We start from the raw sequence: 14,709 nt of genomic DNA, 5'->3' as shown, positions 1-14,709 counted from the left end.
TCAAATTCTAAATTATATGACAGATCAGAAAGATTTCATTGAACCTCTTCGATTCTATTTTATAGTTAATTTATGTCACATTCAGAATCAAACTGTCAAAGACATCTCCTTGCTCAGAATTGTTATCTTCTAGAACTGTTTTAGAGCTTCACTTAATATATCACTTAACTAAATTCCTTACAGTGTACTTTTCCTAGCAAGGGAAGAGAAAAGATGAGTCTATTGGGCCTAAAAGAGATACTCTAAAAAAACACACACAAATATTTCTAAACAGTGCATATCTCCTTTACGGCAATACTCTCTTAACTCAGTGCTTAGGAGTAAGGGAAATAGGACCTCGGTGGATTATTTTTCATAGTTCACTCAGCAATGTGTTTACTAAGTCACTGTTGCAACTACATGCTTATATATTTTGATATACAGTATGTTCTACAATAGTGTGTCTTCTGAGATTTCATTCTTATTTTTAAAACCTATTTAAATGTTATTTTACCTTCCCTCCCAGCAAAAACAAGCTTATTTCTCAAGGGATTCATAGTCAAGCCTGATCATAATTAAAGGCAGAGTCTGAAATGTCTTTTTAGACCAAGGAAACAGAAGCAGATATGCAGCATCAGGAATGATTCGCCCAGGCAAGGGAATAGAGTGTTTATTTCACAGAACGGCAGGGGCCAGTCCATGAAATTTTATTCACATGTTTTCTTATTCAGAGGAATCCCCTTATGCACGCAAAAAAAAAAAAAAGGGACTTCAGAAAAGGATTTTGTTCTCCCTGATTAGAAAACTGCCAGCGTCCTTGTTATAATATTTCAGAAGCTGTTATTCATATACAGGTTTCCCTCACTATCTGAAAGTAGAGTGTGCCTATGAAAGCTTTCGTGAGCTGAAATGGCATAAAGCAAAGAAAGAATTACCATTAATACATACGGGAAAATTTTTTCAGCATTCCCAGACCCAAAAAATAACCTATCAAAATAAATGGAGATAAAGCACAGATGCTCACACAGTTCAAGGCTATGTCGGCCTGATGCTGAGATACTGAGCGTAATTCCTGGGGAAGGAGCGTGGAGGCGCCACTCTCGCTGCTTTTGGTGCGCGCATGGCTCCCTGCAGAACAAACGCTGAGGGCTACTTTGCTTTTTGCTTTTTTTCAGAAAAGCAACAATTCAGTTAGCAAAAGCAGGTACTAATGTAGGTCTTTCAGAAAAGCGAAGTGGTGTAAAGCAAACTTTTGGATAGTGGAGGAAACCTGTATATGTGAACCAAGCAATCTACAATTATGACTCGGGAAATTACTCCAGAGGTGATTCTGCAAAAGATGAGAGGCTATCCTGGGAATCAGGGAAGAAAATGTCTTTGGTCAAGCTCTAGCCCTCTGTTATCTCTGAGGAGGTGGTGCCATTTCCCAAGACAACTCAGTCCAGGTGGATCCTGCCATTCAACATTCCATGCGAGGGCAGGAAGGCCAGAGTTCAGGGGTCTCTTACTGGAATCAGCCAGGTTTAAGACATGAACCCACTGCTGCTGGCTTCCAGAGCTTAGTTTCAATTCATGAACCTCAGTTCCTCTGGTGTAAAATGTGGGTAATAATAGTGCCTGCATTTCACTGGGTTGTGAATATTCAATCAGCTAGTGGATATAAAACACTCAGCATAGTGCCTGGCACTTAATAAGTCCCGGCTTCTACTTTTTAAAATAATCATAGAATTAAACGTATACTTGTGGCTGTGATAAGATGCTGTGATAAGCTCCAAGAAGGAGAATGTGCCTAGTACCAAAAGCATATGCATTTAAGACATTTTAGCCATTCTTCATTTCTATCCTTGGGGGCTGAGGGAGGTGAGGCAACAGAGGAAATGTTCAATGTAGACCAAGTTTGCCCATTCTGGAGAGTTCTTGCTTCAACTGGGAACCTCTGAGACAAATCAGGGATTGGAGGGAAAAGCTCCCCAAGTGGCTGAAGATTGCAAGGTAGTACAGTCAGTGCTGACTGCGAGCACTCAGTAATAATGATAGGACTAATTATAAGCATAATTAAGAACAATAGTTAATGTCTATTGAGAACTTCCTATGTACCGAGCACTGTGATAAGTACTTCAATTGCTCAGTCTTATGATCTAAGTGCTATTACTATCTCCGTTTTACAGATGAGGAGATGGAGTGATAAGCTAAGTAACTTGCCCAAGACCCAGACTAAAAGATGGTGGAGCTGGTGGAACCCAGGCAATCTGGCTCTGGAGCCTGTCCACTTGATTGTTTTCCATGACTAAACTGTACTCAGACACACACACACACACACATATGCACACACACTCATGCATTTATATTTCTTCTTATAATACTACCTTTTTAATATGAATTAGAGAATATAAGAATAAAATATATCAAAATGTTAATATTAATTCAGAAAAACTGACACCTTCTGGATCCTTCCTTCATTACCTACCAGTCACTCAATAACATTTTCTGGTTATCTATTGTGTAGCAGGTCCCATACCAGTTGCTGAGGAAACACAGGTGAATCCATAACACCCCATCGCTAAGGAGTTCACACACTTGTGAACTTATGATGTCAGGAGAGCCAAAGGTGCTGCGACCTGAGGTTTGACAGTCCTCACAAGTAGAACACTGGTGGTGTTTACTGGGCTTTCCTGGCATTCCTTAGGTTTGGAGGAATATTATAATTCACTCATCACTAGCCCAGTCTCCTCAGCACACAGACTGACCAAACCAGAATGAAGAGGCTCTCAAGTAAGGTGAGAGGCAATCCTCCCCAGGTCTTCAGCCAGAGCTACCCCTCAGTGGTGGACGAGAGTTCCTCTTCTCCACATCCCCCACTCCCAACTACCTGATATTGTCCAACGGGCTTAATATTTGCTATCTGTTGTGTGGGAAAGAGTATGCCAACTTTCTCAGAGTGAGATCATCACTTCTGGTCTGAAATTGCTCCCTTCAGAGAGTTAAAGAGACATTTTCTATATGTTGCATAAGAAACACATTAAAATCCTGTTATGAGCCTGACAAAAAAGAAAAAAAAGCCCAATCAAAAGAGAATCGTGTTATGGAACCACAGACATAGCCCACAACTAATTATAAAGCCAGACTCACCATGATGTACTAGTCTTGAGAGAGAAATGCAAAAAGGAAGGGCAGATGGAGAATCCCTGGGATTTCAAATGCCTCATCTCATCCTCCTCAGAGGTGAGATAGTCTATACAGCTTGTTTCATTTCCCCGGCTTTGGGAGCATCAGTGTGATTCCAAGCTCTTTATGCCACTGGGCAAATCAGTGGCTGCTTGCCCTCTTGATCTGAAAGTCTGTCATGTGGCTGCTCTGCATTCTCCTACTGCACAGAGCCCTGGGCACAGCAATCCATAGCTTGAAAGCGGCTGCCATTTGGACCCTGGGGCCACTGGGGTTTGTCCGGGATGGACCCCCAGAAGTATCTTCACGTCTTTACTGTGCATCTTGGCTTCATGCCACCCTAAATATCACAGCTCTTTCTGAATAGCATAAATTGAGCTGAGGTTGATTTCAATTTCACGCAGAAAACTGCTCTGCTTCAAATCACAGCCATTTTTTATGTAAAAAAAAAAAAAAGTCCATCGAGATATAATCTTTTCGTGGGCACCCCCCAACACAAAAATTCTTTCTAGCAGACGGAAAGGCAGATTATTTCAATTAAGAGGCTGTCACTGACAATTGTAAGCAACCTTTCTTCAAAGTTCATGGCAGCAGTGCACTTTCAAATTTCTTAGTGACTGTCAGGATCTAATTTTCAAGGTATAGTTACCATAGTAGCAACCTGAAATTTTAGTCCAGTAGTAAAGGTCAAGACAGGTCACCGGTTTTAGATCCTCTTCAATCTTAGAATATGAGAGCACCCCAAAAAAAGCACAAAGATAAAGCATGGACCTAACTTCAAATTCCATTCTCTAAAATAGTGAGATTGTAAAACGTATGTGATTTTTTTAAAAGTTTTCAAATTCTACAAATGTTCAAACTGTCACTAAATCGAATAATGATACGTTGGGTGTGAGCAGGTGGGTGGGAAAATGCACTCACTCTTCTCAACATGGTGAAACATCCAGAAACGTGCCGGGGATACCTAATCTAGCTAGGAGAGGAGCAGTGCACATAGTGATTGATTTCAAGTCAACTGCTCTCTGTTAGCATTGGGAGTTGATCCTTTGATTCAAACCACATCAATACAACACTCGGGAGATGTAACAGCGGATATTAGTAAACAGAGCACTCAACCAGGAGTCAAGGAGTTCAGAACTCAGCCTTGACAACACTACGAGTTGTATGAGATTGGGCACCTCCTTAAGCCATCTGGGCAGCACTTTCCTCACTCCTAAAGAAGGGAGAGAAGTAACGTGAGTAATTGACTGCAAAGCCCATTCATAATCATCTGATGGCAACACAATTCACTACGGAGTCTGAGTAATTTTGCAGACCATTTTATATATGATGAAACAAAGACTCAGAAAAGCACCTAGTGACTTCATCAAGTCACATGACAGGAAGTGAGAGAGCTGAGATCTGAGCCACCCAGAAGTGGAGGTCAAGCAGTGGAGGTCTCTCAGGGGCAACAACAACTCCTTCCTCTTGTCTCCAGGCTCCGATGCCATGCTGTGGTAGGCGTCCCACATATAAAGAAGAGGAAGATGGGCATGGATGTTAGCTCAGGGCCAGTCTTCCTCAGCAAAACGAGGAGGATTGGCAGCAGATGTTAGCTCAGGGCTAATCTTCCACAAAAAAAATTTAAAAAAAAAAAATGTTTGGGATTTGTAATCCAAGAATCCTAGAATGAAATTCCATCTCCTTCAATAACTACCTATGTGATCTTGAGCAAGTCATTTAACTGCTCTGAGATGAAATTTCCTTCTCCATGAAATCAGTATAATCTTACAGAGGTGCTGTGAGGATGGAAGGCGATGAAATGAGTGAGCCAGAGAAATGGCACAGCGCAAAGTGCACCAGGCAGGCCTGGTTTCCAGTGTTAGCACTGGCACCGGCTGTGCGGCCAGGGGTGTTTGGGGTGTTTGTTAGGTGACTTCTCTGAGCCCTTGAGAGGACAGCCATGGGAGTGGTGATGATGATGACAGCCCATCTCACAGAGTGGTTGTGAGGATGAAATAGCTAATGCTTGTAAACCGTTTGCCTCAGTGCCTAGCATATAGAAGGTGTTGAGAAGTGGTAGCGATGATGAACCAAGCACAATGCTCACATACAGTCGCTTTGCTTCCTTTCTCTCTGTATTATATGATACATGAAAGTGATTTTGGAGAAACCCAGAATGATCCTTTCAAATTCTAGATATCCTAGACAATTCCTAGATGTTATGAGGATTCCACACTTTTTCAGATTTTTCTCTTGAAAATCTGGAAATATCCCATGTAGTTATAATATTGCGATACCTATCCGGGATTACAAAAGTGGACAACTTATGCAGAAATGAGGTCACTCCTGAAATTAGGAAATGGAAGTGGCAGAATTGTAGGATGGCTCCTCTGGAAATCGTTACTTTCCACTCCCCTTTCTCCCTCCTCGCTCTCTCAGGCACCACGGAACCTTAGCTAAGGACTAGGCAGTGCACTAGGGGTTTTACTGGTAGATATTGGGTGCCACAATCTCATAGAGTAGCAAAGAAAAGAAATTTTGTGCATTAGGATTTTAGTTGTACCCCAAGCCCGCCCTACTCCATCCCTCTGTCCCATTTTGGCAGCATATTTGGAGATGTCAATCAAAGAGTTTGAGACCTTTTCCTTTTTTGATCCTCAGTATTAAAGTGGAGAGACGAACCGCAAAGAAAGGCATTTGTCAGATTTCTCAAATGATTTTACAGCTGTAATGGTGCAAGCATCTGTGGTATTGTACCAACACTGCTTCCCACTCACAGTAAAATGCAAGGGCTTTTAGCAGCTCTGAGAGGGTGTCAAGAGAAGACCATTTAAACATAACATTCCTGATAATGTAATTGTAGCAAAGGATCTGGCTGTTTGCGAAATGCTTGATAGGATGGAAAAGCAGAATGAATAGTGTAGAAGCAGGGTGGGATATTCCTTCTCATCTGCTCCAGTCTGAGTTGGGTTTTTGTTTGTTTCTTTCTTTTTAATTTCTAGGAATGATCCATGGGGCTTGTCTACACTGCTGCTATATTTTCTTCACCTAGGCCTGGAAGACTTGTCAGTGCTCTGACTGATGAGTTCTGGCCCTGCAGCCATCTGGGAAATCTGGGGACAAAGCAGTATGTTCTAATGGGAATGCAGAATCCTGGCTTCCAGTCCTGGCTCTGCCACTACCTAGCCGGGGGACGCTGGGCAAATATCTTCCCCTCCCTAAGCCTGGTTTCTTTTCACCTGGCTATCTAACAGGATTGCTGTGACATTCACAGGAGGCTAACACGTTGTGTGAAAGTGCTTTATAATAATCAACCACTGTGCACATGAAAAGTAGCCATGGCCATAGCATTTTACAATCTAGTAACTGAAAAAAGAGTGTGCATGTGTGTGTGTGCATCTCATTAGATGCGACAGCATTAAACAGATCTGATATTCTGGGACACAGAGAGTATGTGTGCACATGTGCATCTGTGTGTGTTATCACAACATTATGTTCAGTTATACAACTGGAATTATTTTAACTTTGGCCCCTTGCTTATTAACTTCAGTGCTTTCCACCAGCATTATTTGCTTCAAAATAATGCTGTTACTGTTCAAAACATCGAGGAGAACTTGGAAACAAGCCATTGGTTGATAACATTGGGAACATGTTTTAAAACTATTCCACCATGAGGATATAAAGCAACTTTCCAATTATCAATCACATTGGTAAGCATGAAAGGTGATGGATGAACTTCTCATAAAAACAGACCTAAATATCAGTTCTCTTCTTTTCACTTGAATATAGCAAAATAGAGATTTCTGGAGAGAGATGTTCCCATCATAGCCCACTGAAATCAACCTTATAGGGATTTTGCTTGGTGGTATAAGTCCCTTGCAGGCACAGATCCTTCTGCCTCCTCGAAGGAAGCATCTTCCAGGCATGGTGACACAATCTGGCTGCGGGCCCTGAGCTGAGGATGGACCTGTAATTGCCCACAGAGAGTCCATATCGGCACATGCAGTATTTATGAGACCTAACTCAATGACAGTATTCAGATCTAATACTTTCCATGATCTAACTCAAAATGGCACGGACCATTTTGGCCTGCATTGTGGTCAGTGCACTTAGGCCTAATGCCTGGGCAAGATCACACCTGACTCCAAATCAGTAGGGCCACCTCTAAAGTGCCCACGAGATGTTTTTGTACGGGTTAAGACTATGCACTCTGGAGTCCGTTCTCTTCTGGCTTTGTCACTGTGGCCCTTTGGGCAACCCACGCAATGTCTCTGCCTTTGTGGAATGTAAGAAGGGTGACTCCAATGGGCTTATTGTAAAGAGAGAAAGTGTCTGGCACATAGTAGGCACTCAGTAAATACAAGTTAGTGAGGTACTGCTGTTATCAGTGCAACGTCTAATCTTCACTAACCTGTGAGCCCCCTGAAGGAAGGATGTGTGGGGTTTCATCCTGAGCTACCACAGAACCTCACACACGGCCTTTTGCATAATAGAGCCTAATTCATTTTTGTTGAAAGGAATGAAAGCTTGAATGAATGAATATAAATATGGATGCCAATCAAATAGAAAAGAAGGGATACTTGATTTTTCCCCGAGAGAAAGAGAGAGAAACATTTGCTTCTAATTACAGAGGTGTCTCAAAATCCACCTGAAACATGAATCTTGGCCACATGAACAACAACACAAAAACCAAATCTGATCGTTCAAGATTTATGCTGGCTGAGCAAAAACATCTATGTTTTCAGCTTTTGTAATGAAAGTGGAAATCCACAGCTCTCGTTGAAGGAGCCCTAGTTTTCTGTCTTGGCGTCTGAGGAGCACCAGCAGCTTCAGCGCTTCTTGACGCGAACATTCCAAATGCCAATATTGCTTGTTGTCACATTAGCCAATATACAGTCCTCAAAATAAAATCCTCTTGATGTCTGATTACTCTTCTTAAGGACCTCATGCTGATTCATTTCAAACTGTGAATTACCTTTAATTCGCAGCTTGAACAGGCTGCCAAATTTTGTTTTCTCTGCTCCCAGGTGGCTGCCCCTGATGTGGTGGAGAACTTCCAAAAATATATTAAGTCCTTAGGAAAAGTTGGCAAGCTCCGAGATGCAGGGCATACAAGACAGGTTAAAGGCAGGAGTTGGCATGCATCTTGGTTTGAAAACTGGAATGGCTGCAACTAGTGAAAGTTGCTGAGATGATCAGTTTATGAGGAGAGTTTAGTTTGGCTTCTGTATGCCTCAAACTGATGAGTAGCATTTCGCAATTCCAAGTACCAGAGCATGTATTCTGATTAAGAATTAATATGATTAAGAAAATAATGGTAATTTTTCCCCTGCCTCATTACACAGTCACTTTGCTACCGAAATTGTATCTAAGTAGCAGACCAAACATTTACTTAGGGAAGAATATACGAAATTGCTAGAGATGAGGGTTATTGCTCTGTAATAAGGCACGGCAGTTTTCAAATCTCAAATCAGATTCTCAAAGGAAATGGTTTCGATGATGAAAGTTTTGGTAAAAGGATGGTCAGGGTTCTAATGAATGTGAGGGGTTTTTTTCCGATAAAAAGAAAATCTCAAAATTCATCTAAAAATGAATGTAATGATATTGCCGGATATAATAAACTTGGAAAACATTTGAATAATCTTTCTATTCTCTATGGTAATTAAATCTTCAAACTGCATAGAGAAAAGTTTAGAAATAATTTTATTTAAGCAATTTTGACCCAGTCTTGTGTCATCTAAAACAGAGAGGTATAATTTCTTGTGGGACTCCTTCCCACCAACTTAAGCTCTACAAGTCTATTTGAAGGTTGTGTTCAGGTTCAAAAGGCCAGATTTGGTGTGCCAGATCCCTGAACTCATCAGATCTCATGAGGAAGGGCGGCCTGGTGCGAAGAAAGAGGGCTCTGGGCCTCCACAGCCCTCAGCTCCGTTCAGGTTTTCCCATCAGGGAACAGTGTAACTTTCCTGACCCTGCTGTGTACTCAGAGCCAAAATGTACATTCAAGATGAGTACGCAGTTTGCCTTCCCATTGGACTATGCACGCTTCATGGGAAGGGACTGTACTCTAGCTTTGCTTTTCTCATCTGTAAAATGGGAATAATTTGAAGCCCCTCCAGGACAGTGGCGAGCATACTAGGGTGATGTATATAAAAGTGCCTGGCATGGGCCTGGCACATATGCTCAGTAGCACAATGATTATTGTCTGAGACTTCTGACATTCCTGTAATAGTATAATTTCCTTTCCTCCTAACTACTGCTACAGCCAAGGATTTGTCCCCATGGTGTGTATATAGTCATGTACAGGGAAACTGAGGCTGTCCACAACTAGTCTGTCTCCATAAGGCCTTTCATCAACTCTCTGGGTCCATGGCTGGGATGTTTTCAAGCCTGTAGCTAATACCATGACTGGAAGAATTGGTTTTATGACAAGGAAAGAAGAGCATTATGGCTACATGTGCCTTTATATTGGGCTTTTATGGAAACTATCCAGGCATTCTTGACAGCCTGGCTTAAAACACAGGAGCTGCTTGATTAAAAGGGGGTCTGGATGGTTTCCAACTGGACAGAGTCCAGATGCTAACAACCAAGTACAACAAAAGAACTGGATATTTGGAGCTGCCATCTTCTCAACAGTACTCGCAAAATTAGCCAAAGTCAAGGACTGACTAGATGCATATCCTTGAGTTCACGGATGCTGTCAGAAAACGCGTCTCGGGGCAACTGAATACATCTTATCTGTTCCTATTTAGAATGGCTCAAAAAAGACCAACAAGGTTACGTATTTTTGTAAAGCCGCTGTACTGACAAGTAATTGAGAAGATGTTATAATCAAATAGATGAAGCAATCCAACTTAACAAAGAAAATCCAAGTTATTTGGGTTTGGTTTCAGTTTTCTCCTCTATCACTTGTCACTGGCTTCATTAAGAAACTAGAAAGTAACCCAATTTCTGGTGTGTCCATTCAATACTGGAATCTTGTAATTGGAATAAATGGATCTTTTAGAAGCACAATGGACATGATATTACTATACAAATACACAACTCTACAGCCTGAAAATAGAATTTGGCCTTCATAAACCCATGCCCCACCTTCTTCTTCGGGGCAAAGACCTATTTTAAAGGCGGCTAGAAAATCCACTGGGTTTAGAAGACCCAGGTGAGGCCTGATCTAAGACTGTAATACAGCTCCTACTCATACAGGTTGAGGGAAAGAAGAACCGCTGGGTCTTCTTTCCTCCAGAAATTATTAAGAGTTAAAAGCAATTTTATGCTGTTTAGTTTAATTATTAAAGAGTATAACTGTTTACATTTGAATTCTGACAAGTGTTTGTGCATACACCTGTATGTGTATATGCATGTGCAAATTAATTTACTTAATTTCCCTTAGGGGGCTTTATCTGTGTTCTTTGAACTAAAAATAAATTCCCCCATGATTTAAACTCATATGCCCTGAATCCTGGGTCAGTGCTTTCCCCCAAATACCATAACCGATATGGAGCAGAGACTCAAACACAAGTCTTGAAACTCCCCCAGTCCAATGCTCTTGCCTCATGGGCAGTCAGGGTCCCAGCTGGAGCCGGGAGGATGCCACTCCGTGGATGGAGACCCCATAAAAAGCGCTGTATGTCAATGGAGTATACTGAATGAGGAAAGATCCAGTTCTCCAAAAGGCCAGTCATACTGCTGGGGTCAGGCCGGGAAAGAGCAGCGAACGTCAAGAGCACAGAAGGAGCCTGGCTGGTTTCCAGCCTGCACTCAGGTACACATGGGCCAGTGTTTTCAGATCTGGTGCCCGTGCATACAGTCCTTATAAACAATCCAGACTCAAATGGAATATGCATATTTTGTCAAGCAGGGAAAAGAAGCCAAGATGGGGGAAACTAATAAAGCACCCCAGTAATTAGGCGATTCTGTTTTATAAGACTCTCATCTTTCTCTACTGCAGTTAAGCAGCAGGAGTGTGTCCAGGACATTTGCTGGCCTTGGGAAAGTGGCTCTCCTGTAGCAGGTCTAACTTAGGGGTTGCTTCCCACCAACCACTGGCCACCAGCAGTCTGTCTACACTCAGAATGTTCTTAGTCACCTGGAGGATTACCCTGCCAAATGGAAAATCCTTGAAGCTGGCTTAAAAAGCGCATTGTAGTAAAATATTGGAGGATGATAGTAATGACTAAGCTGATAATAATTTGGAAGCTAAAAATTAAAAAATCATCATTATAGCTCTGATCTGTCGTGTGTTAAACCCATATCCTACCATAAGCAGGGCACCTGGGGCCAGCCCAATGGTGTAGTGGTTAAGTTCATGTGCTCTGCTTAGGCGGCATGGGGTTCGTGAGTTCGGATCCTGGGCGTGGACCTACACACCATTTGCTCATCAAGCCATGCTGTGGCAGTGTCCCACATATTAAATAGAGGAAGATTGGCACAGATGTTAGCTCAGGGCCAGTCTTCCTCACACACACAAAAAAAGTCAACCAATCAATCAATAAGAAGGGAACTTATTCCAGCTGAAGTCTGATGGACAATGCTTGGACTTTGGATCAGCAGCTAAAAAGTGAGCAGCTCATTCACAAAATTGACTCACTGTCGTCTAGTTTTATCAATGCATCCTATAGCGAACCTTAGTCCTATTGAATAAACTATATACCCCTGTGCTATGAAGTGCTGTTCTGTGGAAATGCCACCTCTAAATACAAACCACAATTGGTGAGTTTATATCTGTTAGTTACAAACTACTGAAATATTGCGTTTTATAGTCTATATGGAAATCAGCATATTTCACAGCTGGAGCCTAATACTCTTGCTTTAGATGCAAGAGAATTTTATAGTGGGAAAAACATTTTTATATTTTTTCATGTTTGGAAAACTTTATTGATTTCCTAAATGCTCAAGTGTGTGTGTGTGAATTTTATTGACTTTTCAATGGGAGTGGGACAACGTAGGAGGATAAGATCTATTGTTTACTAGGATAACGAGAGGAAAGGCAATTCAAAATGTGATTAATGGGAAAGCTGAAATGAACAATATCAAAGATGATTTTGATTTCCATATAATTTGATCCTAAAATCAGGGCACGGTTTTTTATCCCCCTCTCCTATTTTTTTTTTTTTTCGCTTCTTTAAATGGAGAATTCTTGGGTGTGGAAATTGAACTGTGAATTAGAAGGCACAGATCAGGCCAGAAAACCAAATGAGAATACCAGTGCTGGGGTCATGGCTTTGGGGGCTTTGCTGCTACACAGAACCAAGCTCATGGAAATGCCACTGCCTTGCTCAGAGCCTCTGTCTATTTGGGAGTCATTCCCAGTTGTTTTATGCAATTATTCGTGATCTTCCAAAAGGTGAGCAATTCATTTCAAGTGTGCCATTAGGCCACTTGAAAGTCATAAATTATTTCATTTTGAAAATTTTCAAGTATGTGACTATTACACAGAAAAGTCGACTTCCATTTTCTATTATTAGGAATGAAAGAAGTTGTGAGAGAAATACTCCCTTGATATGCTCTTGGACAAATGGATATTACAAAATCTACAATAGTTAATCTGAGGAAATTGGTTTCTCCATACTTCTCCTTCAGTTAACATTAATAAAAAAAGAAGACAGTGCTGAGTGAATTGCAGGGCCGTGGCTTCTGAACTTCAACCTAGCATCATGTAATCTCTTATTCCATCTCTTCCTGGCTGCCCTTGTTTGTCTTTAATATATAGTCACCAGATGACCTGCAAACAGCAAGGCCTCAGGCTGACTGGCCATAGCAATCCACTCAACAATTCATGTCCAATCATCGCTGCTTAGACGTGTCCTTTCTCCATCCGAGTCAGTAGTGGCTGACTATTGTGTATAATGGTGCCCGTAGCTAAAGTTACACAATGCTCAAACAATTAGTCAGGAATCACAGTTGTTTTCACATCCCAGGTATTGACCCAGCCTGTGTCTACATTATTAGAGAGTCTAATGGCGATCTCATTCCTTTTTACTTTTACTTGCATATGATGGGGAATCTCATTCTCCCCTCTAACCCAAGTCCATATTATTATTAGTCAAGGTTCATATTTACAAGCGGCAGGAGACAGAACAAGATTCTCTCAGCACTGAGGCACCATTTCCTTGCCAAATGCCCCTGAAGCAGCGTGTTTTGGAAACCCAAGTACTCACGACTTGAACGATACTGACTTCGTAGCAGCTCTGCTGGTCGGGTCACTCCACTCTGAAAAGAAAGGGCACACACAATTACCATCCATGTGTTCTACTGTCAAATGATTATGCTGAATTAAATTGGTCTTGAAACATGTAGCTCTTCCAGTCATACTTTTTCAAAGCATCCTGCCATGAATAACAGATGGAAAAAAAAGGAGCTAATTGGATATATCACAATATGACTTTTTGTTACCGTTATTTTATGTTTTAATGATATTAGGTAGGAAAAGGAAGAAAGTGAGAGAGGAGAGGACGTGAATGTTTGGACTAAGAAGAATTTCTTAAAAACACCTACTTTGTAAGGTGAATCCTGGGGTCAGATGTTGGGATTCCTATAAGGAAGAACACAGACAATACAAACATTAGTTAAATGATAGGAGGGGAACAAAAAGTATATCAGTTATTGATACACATGTAACTTGACTAATGTTTGCAAATGGGAAACCACTGTTAACAATTCCATTAATTAGGCTTCTGTCTGTAGCTCTATTTGAAGGACAAATGTTTGCTAGCCAGACCTGCTAGAACGTGACCATAACAGTCATTTCATCAGAATCATAAGTAAGACTGGTATCTATCTGGAAATGTGTGCGACATGGGAACAAATGACACACATGTGTGAAATTCAAGTGTATAATTTCTCAGTTAGCTAGGCAATGAGGACTCTAAGGAAGGAAAGGGGACTTGGTTCAAACAAACAAATGCTCATGGTTTTTGTAGAAGTGTAAACAAGACCGTAATTAATAAATTTGCTCAGTTGTTCCATTTTATAGAAACAACTCCAATTTTCTACCTTAACTGTGACAAATATGCAATAGATGTATCTCATTTTCACAAGAGGAGTGTTCTTAAAACTTCATTACAAATTTGGTGAAATATAAGAATCAATTTGAAATATGCTAGTGTAGTGCATTACTCAAAGGGACTTAAATTTGATTTGGAAGTCACCCTACACACAATTTATTCACTGTTTTGAGAAATCCGGATTTACCCACATTGGGCTTTCTGCGATTGTGGCACAGCTGTGTGCATCCTGACAAAACCAGCGGGCAGAGCACCACAATGACGCACAGGGCATACCCAGCACTGCACAGATAGAAGAGAGAATATCGACTGCAAAGCAAGCGTTCCCAAACTTGAGACGATAAACTCAAGTAAACACAAGAGCTAGTTACATCCATCACTGCTGCAAGTCATCTCCTCTTTAGGCCTAATCTTGCCACACTATAGAGTAAAAATGGGATCACAGCATAATTTATCTTTAAAAGAAGTAAGCAAAAACATAACACTGTGCTTTAATCGAAAGTGAACTTTTCAATCGTTTTAGCAGTTTTCTTTTGCCCAAGAGACTAATCTTCTGGCAAGATCACTACTCCAGAAGAAA

General features: G+C 41.2%; 1 protein-coding gene across 5 annotated transcripts in view; it reads right to left on the bottom strand.

Annotated features, from left to right (window-relative positions):
• The window catches only part of AFF2 (ALF transcription elongation factor 2), a 471,106-nt gene that overhangs the window by 138,083 nt on the left and 318,314 nt on the right, over nt 1-14,709 (bottom strand). For all 5 annotated transcript variants that reach the window (XM_044763573.2, XM_044763575.2, XM_044763574.2 and 2 more), the window contains 2 exons: nt 13,621-13,657; nt 13,302-13,335 (listed from right to left, as the gene is read on the bottom strand). In XM_044763573.2, coding sequence (XP_044619508.1) covers nt 13,302-13,335; nt 13,621-13,657 — 71 coding nt within the window. The remainder of the gene's footprint in view (nt 1-13,301; nt 13,336-13,620; nt 13,658-14,709) is intronic.

This window comes from Equus asinus, chromosome X (genome assembly GCF_041296235.1).
Source record: "Equus asinus isolate D_3611 breed Donkey chromosome X, EquAss-T2T_v2, whole genome shotgun sequence".
Taxonomy (NCBI): Eukaryota; Metazoa; Chordata; class Mammalia; order Perissodactyla; family Equidae; genus Equus; species Equus asinus.
The sequence above is the reverse complement of the archived record's forward strand: the minus strand, read 5'-3'. Positions and strand labels throughout refer to the sequence as shown.